The sequence below is a fragment of the Leptodactylus fuscus genome, chromosome 6 (genome assembly GCF_031893055.1).
Source record: "Leptodactylus fuscus isolate aLepFus1 chromosome 6, aLepFus1.hap2, whole genome shotgun sequence".
Lineage (NCBI taxonomy): Eukaryota > Metazoa > Chordata > Amphibia > Anura > Leptodactylidae > Leptodactylus > Leptodactylus fuscus.
The window spans coordinates 33,494,231-33,514,074 of NC_134270.1; the positions used below are offsets into that span (position 1 = coordinate 33,494,231).

A 19,844-nucleotide genomic window follows, 5' to 3' on the forward strand; every position below is an offset into this window, starting at 1 on the left:
GAACGCTGGGTAAGGAGAATAGGATTATATATGGCCTCCCCCTAGCAATTCCCGCCATAGGCTAGCCACCCCCCCACCTCTGTCCCTAACAACCCTAGCCACCCCTTCAGACCCAGTCATGGTCGCCTTCCCTTAGGCCTTTGGTCGTGGTCCGGCCTTACTTTCTTTTGTTAAGCAAATAATCCTTATAGAGCACCCTGGGCGTTCCCCAAGGTCTCCGAGCACCCTTCGCGTCATACCCCGCCTTCCACTGCTTGTGCTCCATCTCTTCGTCTCCTTTCTGGCCTCTGACATTGCACTGTTGTAGTTGAAATCTCAGGCATGTTCACTTATTTCTACCAGTAAAATTAAACTTTATAAGCTCCTCATGAAAGTGAAAGAGCCGCATAAATTATATAAAGATACAGAACTGAAAGCTTCTAATAAGACACACGGATAACAATTTTTAAGACAGACAACTCCTTAGATTTCCTTAGAATAGAAATATAACTACAAACCGCAGGTCATAAAGATAAGTATTCTTATCAATAATAGGTATACTGCAGATTGTTCCCAAATATTTCTCATTTTGTTCCAATATGATTATTATTTCATACAGAACAGAGGAGGAAGAAATATACAAAGAAATACGTATGTTGAAATTTACAATGTTACAGTTTGTGTCAATCATAAGATGCAGCAAACTTTTAATTGACACGTAACGTAACAAAAATCAAGGTCATGTTTGCTACAATTGTACATGCCCGATCAATGGTGTGGGTCCATAGCATTCCCTGGTTGTGGGTGAGGAGGGGATGACACTATCCATTGCTTTCCATTGATGGATCATAAGTAATGTAATCCCTTTCCTGCAGGTACGCTATATAGCCCCACCCCCGAGGAACCCTAGTTCTGGATTACACAGATTTAGCAAGCCCCGAAATGAGAGTTTGTTTCACGCTATGGTGGATTACACAATTTGTATAGCATGGCCGCTTTAATACAAATTGAATTGGTAACTTATTACTCATAGTTCTTTCTCACGCGTTTTCTTGTCATTGAATCGCAGGTTGAGATCATTTTTCAGGACCAACTTTACGTCAGAATTGCTGCCTTCATTTACTTCTTTATTAGTAAGTATAAGTAGAAGTTATTTCTTTAGTGCAAGCTCATGTCTTCCACATCATATGTATAACATGCTCTGCCTGGAAAGGAAATCTGTGGGTTGAGCGGGTTGTCTGACCTGCTCATATATAGTGGGTTAGCCGAGCAGATTGATATGACTTGTAACTTATTCATTGAAATATCTCCTTTTTCTGTACATAAGAGTCCAGGGGGCGGTCCTAATCTGTGATTGACAGCTATCTCTGTACACATGCTAATATAGGAAAGACTGGAGCACCCGTTGTCACAACCGTCTACAGATTGTGTGTGATACTGCGGCTCAGCCCTATTCTTTTTAATGGACAGGCCCTATGCTGGTCCTGGAAGAAGGCAGACATGTGGACAAACATATGCAATAAATATGTCACCTACCGTATTTAGCTGACACAAAATTTTCATGTGCTACAGAAAAACCTGCGTTTAGCTCTAGTAAATGTAGAAGAATGTCTCCGATGTGTTGCTGTAATGGGGCATCTTACTGAAGATGGAGTTATAAGGAGGAAGATGGCAGGTTCTTCAGAGCTGTGGGACTCCTGCTTACAGCTTGTGGTAAGCGACCCCATCATTGTACCCATCATTACACTGATATATCATTGTGTCTTTATGACATTTGTAGATATGTTTGTTGTACCTTGTCTGTAGTCATATATTGAATACTGCAACCTATCTATACAAGGCCTCTATATGTGTGTGTATGAAATCAGAGTATTACATCCATACCGTAGGGACCTATAGACTTCTTTGTAAACCTCATCATGGCTTTGTATAAATTAAGGATTATGAATGAGGTCAATAATACAACTAGACTTCTCTAAGAATGGCTCTTGAATACCCCTATGCCTAATGTCACACTGTATGATATATCCCTTTAGGATGAGTACAACTCGCCTACTCTTGGGGAGGGGCACAGAGACGTTCTAGCTGCAATTCTTGGACTCATGTTCAATCTATCACTTGAAGCTAATTCAGAAATCAAGGTAAGACATATAGTTACTAGAGATGGGCGAACAGTAAAATGTTCGATATTCGTTTCGAGTAGCCCCTCTATATTCGACTACTCGAATCGAATATTGAACCCTATTATAGTCTATGGGGGGAAAATGCTCGTTTCAGGGGTAGGCAACATTCAATCAAATTATACTTACCAAGTCCACGAGTGAGGGTCGGGCTGGATCCTCCGAGAAGTCTTCTCCGTGCAGCATCCCCTTGGCATCTTGCGGCTCTGAATTCACTCTGCCAGGCATCAGGCCTGGGCAGAGCTGACTGCGCATGCCCGCACTACAAGAAAATGGCCGCTTACTGTCAAAGTGGCCATTTTCTTGTAGCGCGGGCATGCGCAGTCGGCTCTGTCCAGGTCCGATGCCTGGCAGAGTGAATTCAGAGCCGGAAGACGCCGCGGGGAAGCTGCACGGAGAAGACTTCTAAAGGTAGGAGAAAAACCAGCGTTGATTGGCCGACTGTATAGCATTCGGCCAATCAATGCTGGTTCTGCATCGAACTTTTCCATTCAAATAGTGAGTGGTACTCTATCGAGTACGAGTATTTCGAATACCGTAGTATTCGATCGAATACCTACTCGATCGAATACTACTCGCTCATCTCTAATAGATACCATATTATCCCATTGATCCCATGAAAATTTTTAGACAGACGTTATAGCTAGGATTGGGACCAATGAACCAAAGGCCAGGTCCAGCACCCTTCAGGAACCTGCAACCTATAGCTTGGGCAAGTGCAGGTATTTGGGGTTTTGTCAAAGAAAAGAACTCACATTTTAAGAAGACTGTCTGAATTAGAGAGACATTGACTGACTCCTGGGAGAGCCATCGCCTAGCCCAGCTCCAGCCAACACGTAAATCTCTGAGATTTGGGATACAAGTCTTAGTCTAGCCCTGACATTATTTTCAGGAATGGTAACGAAATTTGACTCTATTTTTGAATAAAACACTAGAACTACTGACATTACTGATTTCATTTATCAGGAGCGAGGAGTTGATATCAGTAGAAGATGTTGGAGTCTGCTCGACAGTAAAGAGGGAATCATCCTAACAGTAAGTAAATGAATTGTTCTTGTATTCATTTTGCTGTATCCCTTAGAAATCCTCTTAAGCTGTAGCAACCCTTATACTTTACACTCCAGGTACATTACTAAATGACTTTCTGCAGATTTGGAACTTAATTTAACATCTGTATAAAGCATAACCCCCCATGATAGATGAGATATGATAAATACACTCATTGACAAAAAAAATAATGTATCCCAATAGAAAAGTTGGAGAGCTGCAAACGTCAGCATGCGGATATGTCTCAGGCAGGTATGTTAATGGTTGTTGTATGATTACACAATGGGTATTGCCCCAAGAGTAAAAAGGCTCTCAAAGGCTACTTTTGGGTAGCATACCTGTTGGTGAGAGGTCGTTGACTGATATACATGCCTATTAGTGCTGAACGAATAGTATTCGTCGAATACCTCGCTCTCATAGGAATGCGTGTTAACGGCCGAACACCAAGGGGTTAAGCGCAGTGAATATTTGACGGCCACTAACACGCATTCCTATGGGAGCGAGATATTTGACGAATACTATTCGCTCAACACTAATGCCAATACAATGCACTCATGCTAGGCATGCCTAATTGACAGACTTTGAGGTGAGTGTGTCACTGAACTGAGAACAGCCAGATGGTCTTTTCTACGAATTTCCCACAATCTAGGTCATTCTGACCAAACCATTAGGATGTCTTGGGAGAAATGGTTATGTTAGGACATGGTGAGAAGACTCCAGATGGCCCAGACAGACCATGCATAGAGTGGTTTCTTTGAATTGCTGACAAGCACAAGTTCCCACAGTTTCCTTGTCCTAACTTAAGACACAGGTAGCACAATCATTACACATCCGTTTCTCTGCCCAGACCATTTACAGGCACTTAGGAAAAGGAAATTTAGTGTACCACTTACCCTTAATGTGTCCTGCCAGTCAGCCATTGACAGGCGGCCATCGTCACCTTTGTTTGTAGTGGTGTAGTGAACAAGTAACCAGGACTGCTAAGACTGGAACCATATAGACCAACATGATCAGGTTTTAGTATGGAGGCCTTGTTATGGAGCGACAAACTGCTCCAACTACTGGTGTGATGATCTGGGGAGTCATTGCTTATGACAATCTATCACCCCTAGTAGTGATATGAGGGACACTAACAGCTCAGAGATATGTACAGGACATCATGTAGCCATACACTCACCGGCCACTTTATTAGGTACACCATGCTAGTAACGGGTTGGACCCCCTTTTGCCTTCAGAACTGCCTCAATTCTTCGTGGCATAGATGCAACAAGGTGCTGGAAGCATTCCTCAGAGATTTTGGTCTATATTGACATGATGGCATCACACAGTTGCCGCAGATTTGTCGGCTGCACATCCATGATGCGAATCTCCCGTTCCACCACATCCCAAAGATGCTCTATTGGATTGAGATCTGGTGACTGTGGAGGCCATTGGAGTACAGTGAACTCATTGTCATGTTCAAGAAACCAGTCTGAGATGATTCCAGCTTTATGACATGGCGCATTATCCTGCTGAAAGTAGCCATCAGATGTTGGGTACATTGTGGTCATAAAGGGATGGACATGGTCAGCAACAATACTCAGGTAGGCTTTGGCGTTGCAACGATGCTCAATTGGTACCAAGGGGCCCAAAGAGTGCCAAGAAAATATTCCCCACACCATGACACCACCACCACCACCCTGAACCGTTGATACAAGGCAGGATGGATCCATGCTTTCATGTTGTTGACGCCAAATTCTGACCCTACCATCCGAATGTCGCAGCAGAAATCGAGACTCATCAGACCAGGCAACGTTTTTCCAATCTTCAATTGTCCAATTTCGATGAGCTTGTGCAAATTGTAGCCTCAGTTTCCTGTTCTTAGCTGAAAGGAGTGGCACCCGGTGTGGTCTTCTGCTGCTGTAGCCCATCTGCCTCAAAGTTCGACGTACTGTGTGTTCAGAGATGCTCTTCTGGCTACCTTGGTTGTAACGGGTGGCTATTTGAGTCACTGTTGCCTTTCTATCAGCTCGAACCAGTCTGGCCATTCTCCTCTGACCTCTGGCATCAACAACGCATTTCCGCCCACAGAACTGCCGCTCACTGGATGTTTTTTCTTTTTCGGACCATTCTCTGTAAACCCTAGAGATGGTTGTGCGTGAAAATCCCAGTAGATCAGCAGTTTCTGAAATACTCAGACCAGCCCTTCTGGCACCAACAACCATGCCACGTTCAAAGGCACTCAAATCACCTTTCTTCCCCATACTGATGCTCGGTTTGAACTGCAGGAGATTGTCTTGACCATGTCTACATGCCTAAATGCACTGAGTTGCCGCCATGTGATTGGCTGATTAGAAATTAAGTGTTAACGAGCAGTTGGACAGGTGTACCTAATAAAGTGGCCGGTGAGTGTATGTGTTGTCTTTCATGGTAGGGTTTCCAGCTGGCATTTTTCAGCAGGATAATGCTCACCCACACCGGAAGGGGTTCCCAGAAGTCTCTGCCAGTTTATAACTCTTCCTTGGACTGTCCAGTTGCCAAAATTATGGTTAATCAACTTCAGCAATCTACAAGTGTGCAGGCTGTACATCTGAGGGACAATGTGCTACATATTATATGGAACCTGTATGTCTCAATGCTCAACCATGTCTCATTTTGTATCCGGGATGGAAGCGCCCAACAGAGTACTAGAGCCTCCGTTCAATTGTGCAGTTTTTTGCTGTAGTACGGTTATCACTTACATATATCATCAGTACAGTCAGACATAGAAAGTTTCATTTGAATCTAACAACTTCTTGATGCGTCAATGAGTGTACATTAGTCATCTGGTGAGATACTAGGTTTAGGGATCGATTTCTATGTAATAATAGAAATTGATAGAGTGAGGGTCTATTCACATGGAGGATTTTGGCAAGGAAAAAAATCCGCTTCAGGAATTAGGAAATGGTTTTTTGGAGCGATTTTTGAGGCTTTTTTTTTCCCTCCAGCACAGTGTATGGACCTGTGCGTTTTTTGCCAATTCCCGTGCCCAACTCTGCGCCCAAATCCGTGATGTGGACCTTCTGCCTCCCATTGACTAGGTGCCCTTCTGATAAACCCCATGGGCTCTTTCATAGCTGGCATGAATATAATATGAAGGCGTCCCTTATTGCGGCACATCCTTCTAATAGCTGGATCATAGTGTAACGCCTTCTTTTTTGGGGACCTTCCTTGTCTTTGCATTAGAGAACTAGCATGCATGTGTTAGTGGCCACGGTTTACCACTAATTTTTGGGATACATGTGGACTTGCCTTTGTCTAGCCAATAACACACATAAAATGCCCCAGCAGATAATCCGCTATCAGCCCTTACTATATAATACCCTCCTATATGATGATGCTATTAATAATAACAATGATTCATGTCTTGCTTTGTCTTTCTGCAGAGATCGGTGGGCATTCTTAGCAGGGTTCTCCCACAATGCACTGCAGCAGTAGACCTGTCAGTCCAGGAAGGTGTTGTTAAAAAGCTCATCAAATTGCTAAAGGTAAAAATCATCAGTGATGAGAACCGAGATATTGGAAAATTCATGTCAACATAATTCATAGGCATGGGTATATGGGTAGGATATCCTCAATCACCGGCCTTAAGTATGTCAACCATTCAGTCGCAAGGCTCTGCAGGATCTCACATGGTTGAGGTAAATTTTAGATAATTGGATTGTATTACTTTGATAATTATTTAATTAGGCGAGCTGCTGGCGGTCTTGTCTTATTTGAGGGGGCCACAGATTTCTATCTGGATGTCACCTGTCATTGCTGTTAGAATTGATTGTGTCCATGGAAGAACTGCTACTATCTATCTCCTGCATTGCCTCAAGCTGACCAATCTAAGAACTGATGGTCCTTCTAAATAATTTAGCATCCTGTTAAATGCGAATTATAGTTTATTTGTACAAATCAATGCTTGCCCCCGTAGGGCAATAACAAATGACAAGTGAGGGGCACTTTTGAAGTAGTCTGACACTCTTGGGAACCTACAATATGAAACTGTCAGGTCCCTCAGTGATCAGGAGGAACTCTTGTGGTTGGAACACCAGTGCACTTGCATGACCAATGCTCCATTCACTTCTATGGGGCTGCTGAGACTTTAATCTCTGGTAACATCCACAGCTCCATAGAAGTGAATGGAGCACCAGTCATGGAAGCCTTTACTGAGGACATGAGGGACTTGCCCAAATAAACATGTCCTTCTGTGCAATAAGCAGATGCAATATCTACAATCCCCTTTATTTTGTTGAAAATGTCACTGGTTACTCCTACCCGGACATATTAAAGGACGAGCTTATGCCACACATATACTACATTTGGCAGATTTCCCTCTATCAGCAGGATGGTGCAACTCCACATTTCCATTGGGATGTTCACTGAAACCTGAATGAAACCAGAACATTGGATTGACCACATTGGAAACATTGATTCAATAATGGTGCCCTGGCCTCCATGATCACAACACAGCAGAACACCCTTTCTTTCTGTGGGGCTATATCAAGGACTGTGTGTATCTGCCCCCCTCCCCAACCATAGGATCTTAATGACTTGAGACGACACATCACTTAGACAATGGAGTCAATATTCGAGAATTTGCTGGCATGTCTGCACAGATCTGAACAACTGTCTAGACCTCTACTATCTCACTGGTGTAAATCACATTGAATATCTCCCGGTATCTACCTAACTTAGCACTTTTTTGCTGTATTTCCTCCTTGTTTTTCCTGCTTTGTCCCATAGACCTTGAATGGAAACTAAGAAATATTTCAAGAAATCTTTTCCTCAGCCATGCCCCCTTTCTCCTCCTTACTGCCCTGATGCTAACTGCAAGACAACTGGGAGCAGCAGTAGTCACGTCCTGTGTCCTTGCCTGCTGCTGACCCCACCCCCTAGTAAGCCCCACCCCTTTAGCTGGATCCGAGCTGTTCCCATGTGTTCTCTGCAGGATGTTTGCTACATTTCTAGATTTAGTATTCCTTTACGGAACAATTACGGAACACATCTTAACAATTCATTGAGGATATTTCATAACAGGAGTCAAATACTTTTGAGAAATTTGCGAAGTGTCATGAGCTTTGGAAACCTGGAGCCCACTCCTCCTCTCGTATAGAATACGTACCATTACAAGAGAAATACAGAATATATTCCATTAGAGGCCTAAGATTCCCCGTAGGTGGGAATTATTGGAAACTAGATCTTCATATACTTTTATCTCATTATAATAATCATGTAGCGGAGTCGGGCGCCTGGAGAGGACCGCAGGCTTTTTACATTAGCAGAATTACTAACGTGAGCATTTTGTGTTCATGCATTAGGTAGAAAGCTGTAATTCTCCAACGTAGATAATAGGGGGTAGAGCAAAATATAAGCCTGTAGATAAACCTTCACCACATGAATACATATGTTGAGAGAGACATTAATATTGACTATATTTTCCACCAGAACAAGCTAAAATATGGAGCGGAATTGCAGGTTTTCTCTTCTTTTCGATTTATTATTGAATAAACATCTGGACATTACAAATTTTCCTAGAAAAGTGAAAATTAGCTGTTTTACATGCGGTGTCTTACTTATTCCTATAGACTGTATTATTGCAAATTCGTGGTGTGTAGAAAAATAGCCAACGTTGAAAGCTCATGCACATTAGGCTTAGGCATACTGGAATGGAGCACATGGAGCACACCACGGGGCAGATTTACTATGTCCTAAATACTTTACACCACATTTATTCTCCTTTTTAGACACCTTCCAGCAGTTTCCTATGCCTTGAATGGCAGACGGTCTCAGTCATATTAAGGGCAGGAGCGTATGTGAAAAGGGTCGTGGTTTATAATTTGATAACATGCACTAAAATTTTGGCAATTTTTTTTGTTGGAAACTAAACCAACTCATAAGTGGTGGAGTATTAGTGAATTGGCGCCAGTGTTTTTCATGTTCTCCTTATGAAAATGTAGGCATGTAGTAATACAAGACCCTATGTTCTTCTAGGTACATGTCTTCAGAGGTACATGTCATCCCTGCAACTTCTATGTAGTATGGGATTAGAGGCACATTTTAGGCTCCTGATTATGGCCACATTGGGGGAAATTCCTTAAAGAGGACCTTTAATCACTTGGGGCACAGGCAGTTTTATATACCGCTAGAAAGCCGACTGGTTTCACGATCTGTGCCCCAGGTGAAGAGCTATCGGTGCCGCTACGGTAGCTCTTCACCGTCAGAAGGGCGTTCCTGACAGTCAGTCAGATACGCCCTTCTTCACAGCAGCGCCTGTACTGTGAGACCGAGGAGGAACATCTCCCCCAGAACTCGTCTATGGACGAGTACAATCAGAAGGAGAGGGGGCGCCTATAGAGCTGTACTGTGCGGAAGGTACGCCCTTCTGACGGTGAAGAGCTATGGTATTGGCACCGATAGCTCTTCACCTGGGGCACAGATCGTATGTGTGAGAAAATGTGTTGCATCTTTGGTGCAAGGTCCCCTCTTGCATCAAAGACGTTACACATCCCCAGTTTTGTGCCTCACTTGCCACTTTGTGCAAAAGTTTCTAACTGTCATAGATCTTTATTTTGGGGCACTGGTGTTTGCCTGATTTATGAAGAGGCCGTATTCTCGTGTACTTGTTGGGCTTTTATTAAGACTGGCGCAGTCTCACTGTCTTCTACAGTCAAGTCCTAGTTTATATGATTGCATGCAAAAAGGTCTGTTCTGTTTCTTTAAGAAAGCATTTTCAAAAGTTTTCTTTGGAATTTTTTTTTTTTTTTTTTTGCAGACCAGATCTAATTTCAACCATGGCACTAAATGTATGGCTCAAGCATGCAGTTAACAGTATAGATGTGTCTGATCCCTGGAGATCCCTTTGCTGGGATGGTCTTATGCCCTCCTTTTGAACACGTCAGCGCCCCCTCTATTCTAAGCCTATTGTACTGATGGAGATAATCATCTACAATGCTCTTTCATCTTCATTAGGGTCCATTCACACGGAGGAAAATGGCACTTTATTTGGCACCGAATTTTCCACGCTGAAAAAAAAAGCCTCCCATTGACTTCAATGGGTGCCGCTAACTTTTTTTCTACTCGCGGAATTTTCATCTAGGGGAAATGGGAGGCTTTTTTTTTTCACTGCGTAAAATTAGGCACCAAATACAGCACCACTTTCCTCCGTGTGAATGGAGTCTAAGTCCCATAGACCTTGAATGGAACAGCAATACACCAGTGTTTCCATTGCTCAATTTTAACGTGAGACATGCAACCCCCATCCCCCACCTGTTCTTGTGATTAGCGGGAATAATTGAGTAATTTAATTCTAGATAGATAATAATGGGAGGACAACCTCTTACGACCTATTATAAGGCATTTTTTAAGTCACCTAGACAAGCCTTTTAAGGCTGGTGCCACATGGGCCAGAAGTGGTGCCCACGGTGCAAACGCCGCAGGAAAAAACGTGGACCAGACACGCCACGATTTTCAAAACCAGCGCAGTTTAGGAAATCGTAGCATGTCAATTATATCTATGGAAACGCTGGCGGTTTCCCCATTGGTATAATTGTAATAGAAAGTCCGCGGAGGAAAACTCAGATGTGGGACCTCCCCTACGGCCTTAGCCTAATGTGGGATTGTAATACTAATGTTATCTTGTTTGTTCATTTATATAGGCAGGTGGAAAGAAGACTTCACTATATGCCGTAAAAGTGCTTGCTGTATGTACCAAAGAGAATACTCAAGCCAAGAAGGATGTTTTCAAGTATGATAAAGGTAAGAGTAACCGGAGCAACAATACTCCAAACTGTGCTGTCTCTGTCATAAAGGACATGGGGCTGTCTTCAGGAGCGAGCTTCATTACAAAAACTATTTCACCAGTCATAATTAAATTTAATGGACATTTGGTATCGTTCACATACACTCACTAGATGACCCCAATGATCTCACCCCAAACCCTCTACATGCAATAAATGGGCTCATGTGGCAGCAAGGTCTGCAGATGTTAAACTTCTCATATATATGGAATATAACGTTGATTAGATGCATGGAAATTGCCTCCACTATATTAAAGTGGCCATTCAATGAGGAGATTGGTGTTGGTTCTGGATGTTGGTTGATCTGATATTGATGATCTGTCCTACAGGTAGGTAATCAATATTAGGGTAAGTTCACATGGAGTAACGCGCCACGTGATGTGGCACGTATACGGCGTGTGAGAGTTTATTTTGCGGCCGTGATTTTGCGGCTTATATGATCCTAACTCCCATTGAAATCAATGGGAGCGTTTACGGCGCGCAAACTCTCACACACCGTATACGTGCCACATCACACGACATGTTACATCATGTGAACTTACCCTTATGGTCCTAGAGAACCTCTTTAAGGGTAAGTTCACACTCAGTTTTTTGGTCAGGATTTTGAGGCCATATCCACCTCAAATTCCTGACCAAAAAGACGGCTCCCATTGAAATCAATGAGAAGCAGTTCTTTTTTCTGGGAGCCATTTCTTCCAGCTCCCGGAAAAAGAAAGAAAGCAGAAAGAAGCGACATGCTCATTCTTTCAGGTGGATTTGCCTTGCAACATCCGCCTGAAGACACTCCCTCCTGTCTAGGCCCATTCGTTTGGGCCTAATCCGTAACAGAGTGTGCAACTGGATGCCGGTGCACTGCAACAGCATCCAATCCCAGCTACCCATACTTTGGACCTGAACCTGAGGTGGCCTCCGCCTCAGGTTCCAGTCCAAAAAAAAAACGTGTGAACTTACCCTTAGCTTGCCATTTATCTTGGATAGGTGTTGAGTGAATGCTTGTTTGACCACCAAAGATGTTCCTCCCAATCAGTTCATATACATGTACACTCAACTCAGCCAAGCATACATGCGTTTTAAATACGGAGAGGGGAGTAAGCAGCGCTGTACATCATATAGTGGCTGTGCTAGGTATTGCGGCTCAGCCCTATTCATTTGAAGAGGAGTAAACTGCAGTATGGCCGTGAGACCAATGGACATGATGTCACTTGCCTGAGAAGAGAACATGGAGGTCACCCAAGCAAGTTCTTCAAATGACTAATGGCGGGCGTGTTGGATTTTACCAATCTATTATTAATAGCCTTTCCTAAGACTAAGTCATCAATTTCATAGTCCAGGGAAAGCCCCTTTAAAGAGTCATATATCTAAAAGATTCATTTCTGATGCAGACAGTCGCTCTTATCTGTCTTCACCTCACATAATTTACTATCAATTAGAACCAAGTAATTTTAAGAAACTCAGCAGACTTCTAGATTACTTATTGAACATGAACAAGATGCTCAAGAGTTTAATCTCCTCTCTATTTATTTGTCAATAGGTAAGAACCACATAAATTCCTGCATTTTCTACTCATTTTCACTTTTTGATGACCTTTTACAAACTTTCCCCTGCCATGACAATACTATCAGTACGCGCAATATTTTCAGCCGGTGGGATGCTGAAATCTTAGTGAAAGGGACGGAAAGACAGATGTAATGTGTATGATACTTTCCGTCATGGTTGTATAAAACCTGGTAGGAAACCTGTGACTCCCCAGCTGTCTCGAAATAGATTTCGCAGCACGCTCCGTCAGCTGACCATACTGTAACCGTACCGTGTTACCATATCTGCCATCATGCTCTGCGTGTTAGGATTGTATAGCAACTGGAAATCCATGTATATGGGAATAGTTGTCATGGCTAGTGGAGTTTGTCAAAAATAAATACAGTACGTGAAGTGGAACATGATTTTATTCTTCATTGCGGAAAGCAAAAGAGAATATAGGGGAATGGTATGGATTGGTAATGTCTGATAAGGTGTTAGATGTGCAGAATTTTACAGCCTGTTTTTTTCTATTAAAAATAGATTATATTGGTTAATAAATTATATTACAAAAATGTTCATCAAACACCCCTGGCATAAAAGCAAAAAATAAATAACAAGCAAGGACCTACTGAAATCGTGCAGCTGCTGAAACGGGGAACTGTCTGTATCTACAGTCGAAGCTCCCATATGGAAAGCAGGGAAAGTTTATTACTGTCCCTGCCTTCTTGACTACAGTGTACACAGCACTCAATGACGAAGCTCCCCTCTGACCTGCCAGTCATGTGATCCACCAGGATCAGAGTCTGTTAGAGCTGCTGGGACCTACAGGGCCCAGATCAGCTCTATAGTTATGGGCAGGAGGATGAATTCCTCCTGCAACTGGGACTAAACATACCAGACCCAATTACAGGGAAAACAAGCCTCCCCGTCACAAAAATAGTGGTCAGATGTCCCCAAAGATCTAATATGACCTTATGGGGACACAATGTAAAAAATAAATCAATCAATAAATAAAATGAATAGAAAAAAATAAAAAATAATAAAAAATAAAAAAATAAAATAATAATAATAATATGTCAATAACACACCCTTATCACAGGTTCTAGCCCCACCCCTGACGACACCATACAAACTAAGAATTGCCATAACTGAGGGGAAAAACTAATAGTTTTTTTTCAGTAGCGCTTTGTGCTATTAAATAACAAAAAAAATAAAAGACACATTTTACCTCCTCTTTTGTTTATATTTTTACGAAAGTAAAAAAATAAATAAACTCAACATAAAAATAAAGCCCTATGTGTCACCGAAAAAAGACGCAAAAATTAGGTAAATAACCTAAATTATAAAAATGTTACAGCCCTCAAAACCGCACATATAAAATACCTAGAAATTGGCCCGGTACAGGAGTGGTTAAAAATCAATGGAGAACAGAAGCGTGTTTATAAGAATATTTCAGTTATGCAAAGAATCCAATTTGATGTTTTCTTTCAGACTTTGGCATCCTGGTAAACCTGCTCCGTTCTGAGGATGAGATAACAGTCGGGAACGCTGCTCTGTGCTTGGGAAATTGCTTTGATCTATCTGGAGCTGCCGCAACCTTGTTGCAGTCTGATGTTCTGAAATTACTTCTAAGCCTCGCTGGTGGAGACTCTAAGAGACCCTCTGTACAGCAGAATGCAGCTATAGCACTGGGGAAACTGTGCACTGCAGAGACAAGGTAGGTCCGAAGCCAGAGGTAAGAGGTCTACAACAAACAAGTCCTACTATGCTCATCTATACTGGTATACTGAGGAGTATCAGAGGGGTCTGATACCTGGGACTCCTGAGGATCAGCTGCTAGAAGCAGCAGTGGCATGGGCTGAGCTGGATACCAAAAATGATCTATTCTTAAGACAAACTGTCTTAAGAATAGATCATTCATTTCTATGCCTGGAAATTCATTTTTGCATAATTTGTCACAACAGTTTACTCCTGTTCTCACTTATACGCATCAGTTGGAGGTATACAGGTAAATTTATATATATATATATATATATATATATATATATATATATAATGCTATAGTACCATTAAGTTGCACATTATGCTGGAAACAAAATCAGAGGCACCGAGCAGTGCATGGTCCATTACCACTTGTAGAGGAAACTTTAGTTAGTCAAATGGCTCTTCACCTTATGAAGTTGTGTGGGCCACAAATTGCAATACTGCAATATTGAAAAACCAGAAGACCGGCCCGCAGCAGGACAGGTGTCAGCATAATAACAAGAGCAAGGACCAGAAAGGGAATTGCTCAGGTACCTGATTTACCCTTAACAGTTTCCAACACTTTTAGTGCTCCACACACTTGAAAAAGGGAATACCCAACACCCTGAAACGCGTCGTCTGCTGTTTTGTTATTGTTTATATACCTACTGTGGATTTGCGCACTTCCCTTTCTGTCGTTATTAGTTGCACATTGTCGCCCACTGTAATAAAAACATATGCCATATCCTTTTTTTTAACTTTGTCTCTATAAAGTGACACAAACCCGATTTGAAGTCAAGGAGACCCCCCAGATCCCATAAGAACTGTTGAGACCACATCTCTATGTACTTAATCCTGTGGATAGGGGATAAGTTGCTTTCGGAGAACTTCTTCTACACACATTATATGAACATACTGTTCTGTTTCTGCTTGCAGTGACGAAGTGTCCATCATAGTGAGGGTTATGTAGGATTATAGACATAGAAAGTGTGTACCCAAGAATACAGAAAACTTACAAACCGCATTTGTAAAACTTGCAGCAGTGAAGGTTTGTACATTTTTCTCGTGTGCTACATTTTTTAGCAGTAATGAGCCCATCATAACTAGTTTAACTACTATTCTTCTAGACAGGAGGATTTAGATGCGTTAGCTCCAGGCATTGATGTCTTGCCTTGACATTTCTTATTCATTCTTTCTTTGCACTTTTACAGATTCTTGATGCAACTTCGAGAACTTCATGGAATTGAGATTCTGAACTCTTGCATGAAACATATCAAGTAATTATCGTCTTCCAACCCTCACCAGGAACCATTACAGTATTGGCAAGAGTATTTTTGTTCCTGCTTTAAAGTATTGTTGACACAATATACGGAACTGTGCAAAAAGTTTTAGTCGAATGTGGAAAATTTTGCAAAGTGAGAATACTTTCAGAAATAGAAGGGTTAATAGATTATTTTTGTACATTAACAAAATTAAGCGAATGAACTAAAGATGAATCTAAATCCCATCAATATTTGGTGTGGCCTTTGCCCTTTGGAGGAGGAGTCCGGGAAGTGATGATACGGCCCCCGCAGATCCCTGATCTCAGCATCGTCCAGTCTGTCTGGGATGGCATGAAGAGACAGAAGGATTGGAGCAAGCCTATATCCATAGAATATCTGTGCTTTGTTCTCCAATATTCTAGTGTATATTTCTATATGTACGGTATTTAATTCTGTCATTTTGTAAAACCAATAAACTGCAGTTTCAAAGTTTGATTTATTTATTGCACCATTTTACACGAGTATGTATTAGATGTTACATGTAAGAATGAGGCCTATGCTGTTATTTATAATAAAGTCACTTAGTAAAGGAGTTTTGGTTGTTCTTTTTTTAAATCTTATTTCCCGATTCTAGAATCCTTATTTGTGAACATTAGGATCTGCCAAGAAATGCCTAAAAAAACAATCCAAAAAAAAAAAAAAAAAACCTCAAACAAAAAGTACCGGTTTGGGGCTGGGTTCTCAAAGATTGTAGGACCCATAGTAATTCCTACAACTGGTTGTTAGGAACCTGATGCAACAAATAACTCAGTAAGTCCTGGGCAACTAGAATCCCCAAGTGCTGAGGCAAAAACAGTCCTGGGTGTGCTACGCTCTCCCAACCGGAGCGGAACCAGGCCCTGGAGTTCTTCACCAGAGCTCCAGATCGTGGCGTTGGACTTGGTAAAAGTCCAAGGCCCAGATCCCCAACTGCCCAGAGAGTGATGCACACCCAGTGAACCCCAAGTAGGAGAATCCAGAATGACCCAGATACTAACATTAGAGCGAAGTCCAAGAGAGCAGGAAGGACTGGAGTCACAGATGAGCAGGAAGGTAATCCAGGGGAGTCGTGCAGATCCCCAAGGAACAAATTTGTGATCAGGGAAGCCGAGTCAATAACTGGAGGTCACATGGTAGCAGAAGGAAGAGGCAGAAGCATAGCAAAAACAGGATCCAAAAGGGAGGTCAGGTGGAAGCTAAAGGTCATGCACAGGAGATCAGCAAGGTGCCAAATCAGGATCGTGGAGGAGAGGTCTGTAAAGCAAGCCAGGTCAAACACATCCAGGGAATCCAAGTTCAGGGACAGAAGGAAAGAGACAGGTGACAGAGAGCAAGGAAAGAAAACAGGAGAGGCTTGTCGCTAGGGGAGCTGATGTCGCTGGTAAACGAATAACCAGGGGTGAGCCAGAACCAAAATGAGGCCTAAGTAGCCTCAGGCCTGCCGCTGATCTCCTGACCCCTGAAGTGCACTAGGGGAAACCGGAACCTCTGCACACTGAAGTGGAGGCCTCCGGGCGTACCCTAGCGCCGGAACCAACAGTGTTTCTATTGCTGGATAGGGATCGGGTCGGGTGCCTCCGCGCAGCACAGCGGAGGCCCCAGCCCATCCTAACACTGGTGGTATATCCATCACTGCTCTAAGCCCTGTGCAAAGGACTGGAGCCAATGGTGTAGCTCTTCTCCCATTGAAGGTAGGTCAATGAAGTGTTGCAATTTGGCCTTCCTGGGAAACCCTTGCTGTGTGTGGGTGAGCATTATGCTACTGAAAAATGCCAATTCGAAGCCCTGCCAACACATGTGAACCCATGATGTTCTACACATGTCTCTGAGCTGTCAGTGTCCTTGATATCACTACAAGGGGTGACCAATTGTCGTATGTGATGGCTTCCTAGATCATCACACCAGCAGCTGAGGTAATAAGGCAGGATAGGAGGGCTCTCTACAAACACAACCTGAGATTTGTTCCTATAGAAAGTACGGTTCCAGTAGTCCAGGTTTCTTGATTTTGACACCTCAAGGCAATAGTGAGTAACTCAATGCTAATATAACCTTAATATAAGAAATAGTATGAGGGACAATAGAGACATGTCCGGAGAATACATCAGGAGCAGATGCTCCATAAAGAGAAAAAAATTAGATGTGAACATAGGCAAAGACCTGGTAAGATGCAGTGAGTATCTGTCGTGGTTTAGTCTCAGGCTTTACTTATCCATCTATTAGGTTCTAAGTAAGTGCAGGTATTATTCCTAGACGTATGCGACCACCGGCACTAGTTCTGTATTCGCTCCATTCATTCCTTATCAGATGATTCCTTTTATGGCTTCTCTGCTGTTGCTAGGCAACCTTTGTTCCCATTGATTCCTGGTAACAGATCTCCATACACTTCCTAAATCATATTCATGTTCCAATGGCGTCCTGTACGGTAGCGGACATAATACATTGGTACATTAATATTCTGTGCACTGTGTACCATTGGCAGGAGAAACGTGTCCTGTTTACATGGGGATAAATACCACAGAGCCAGAGCTACACGGAGGAATGTGCATTGGGATTATATTCGCAATATTCAACACCTACCAAATTATAGCAAAAATATTCTTGTCACTGACTCCAGACTCAATAGCCCCATAATGCTCATGTCTGATCTTATTCTCAGCATCTGAAAGCGTTGCAGAAAATGTTGGCGAAAATAGAGAAATGGTTGTTAGATATATACGGTTTAATGAGAAAAGGTTCATTATAACTTCTCATTTATTCCTTAAAGCTCAGCTCTTTCTGGGCTTAGGTGTCCATTGTGTGGTTATAGTAACTGGCCGCCGCCTTGTATGTGTGTGCTTAGGAGGTCACAACATGGCAGTCGCGATATTAATGTCCTATATAAACAACTCACTGTTGTGTAGTGAGGTAAAGAAACCACTCCATGCTCCTTAGGCCCGGTTCGGGATTCTGTTCAGGGAGTCTGCTTGGGGACCCCTCGAATGGAAACCTATACGCATAAAAAAGTGGGTACCTGGGGAAACACACAGACCCCATAGACTATAATGGGGTCTGTGTGGTTTCCGCATGAAACGTGGAGAGAAAAGTGCTGCTTCCGTTCAGGGAGTCTGCTTGGGGACCCCTCAAATGGAAACCTATACGTATAAAAAAGTGGGTACCTGGGGAAACACATGGACCCCATAGACTATAATGGGGTCTGTGTGGTTTCCGCATGAAACGTGGAGAGAAAAATGCTGCAAGCAGCACTTTTCCCTCCGCATGTTGTAGTCTATGAGGTCCACGTGTTTTCTCAGGTAACCACTTTTTTATGCATATAGGTATCCATTCGGGAATGGAACCTCGAACGCGGATGTGAAGCGGGCCCAAGGAGCGCCGAGTGCATTCTTTGCCTGACTACACAACACAACGAGTGGTTTATATAGGGCATTAATGATAATGCACCGGGCCTTAGTCACTGGAACTGAGTATGACTGCAGGTAATGAGCAGAGGTAGAAACATGGAGGATATTGCAAACCAATCCAGCGGATATCCCTCCTGTTCTTACAGTCCATATTCCCAAAAGTTGACACTCACAGACTAAACCTTAAATTCCTGTGTTGTGGTGACTGCTTTGAGGGGACTTATGGAACCGACTAACCAGAAGATACTCCACTTATGAAATCCAAGTGCCACTCAGCAGCCAGTGCGGGGTCTTACTCTTTCCACCCTTAAGAGCTCGTGCCAAGGCATGACTCCTCAGCGCAACCAGCTTTCTGCCCTGTCCTGCAAAGAAGGTACAAAATGACACAGTACAATTGAGAGTTCACAAAATTATGGAAAGTGTTCAACAGAGAATAAACACAGTTCCCAAAGAGATGGTAAGCAATCCTAGGCAGGGTCTCACTGGTCCCACCTACGAGATGAACCCTTTTGCACTCTTACCTCTTACAGACATATTCCTAGTTGCCTAGTAATCTGCTTAGAAATCCACAATATAAGTCTTCACTGATATACTTGATGTTTTACCTGCTATTGGATAAGCATTCTACTCACCTTATCTATTCCCTGCCCCTCCCACGCTGATGCTTCTCGCCGGCCCCTGCTCACCAGTGGTGATATGTCGGCGCGTCTGGCTGTTGTAACATCAACTTGGCAACAGTAGTCCCACAGTGATACATCAGATAACAGGGGAAACCAGGTGCAAATAATGTCGGTGGTGCGTATCTACATACAATACACATCGTGGTACAATTCTGAACTGTACAATCCTGCAGCATGTCAATGAGATTTGTTAACT

At 42.8% G+C, this 19,844-nt stretch overlaps 1 protein-coding gene across 1 annotated transcript in view; it reads left to right on the forward strand.

Moving 5' to 3' along the window:
- Window positions 1–15,550, forward strand: part of TTC12 (tetratricopeptide repeat domain 12) — a 57,817-nt gene extending 42,267 nt beyond the window's left edge. The window contains exons 15-22 of the mRNA XM_075279674.1: window positions 1,049–1,112; window positions 1,552–1,692; window positions 2,016–2,120; window positions 3,126–3,194; window positions 6,611–6,712; window positions 10,868–10,967; window positions 14,018–14,243; window positions 15,481–15,550. Coding sequence (XP_075135775.1) covers window positions 1,049–1,112; window positions 1,552–1,692; window positions 2,016–2,120; window positions 3,126–3,194; window positions 6,611–6,712; window positions 10,868–10,967; window positions 14,018–14,243; window positions 15,481–15,550 — 877 coding nt within the window. The remainder of the gene's footprint in view (window positions 1–1,048; window positions 1,113–1,551; window positions 1,693–2,015; window positions 2,121–3,125; window positions 3,195–6,610; window positions 6,713–10,867; window positions 10,968–14,017; window positions 14,244–15,480) is intronic.
- Window positions 15,551–19,844: the final 4,294 nt, after the last annotated feature.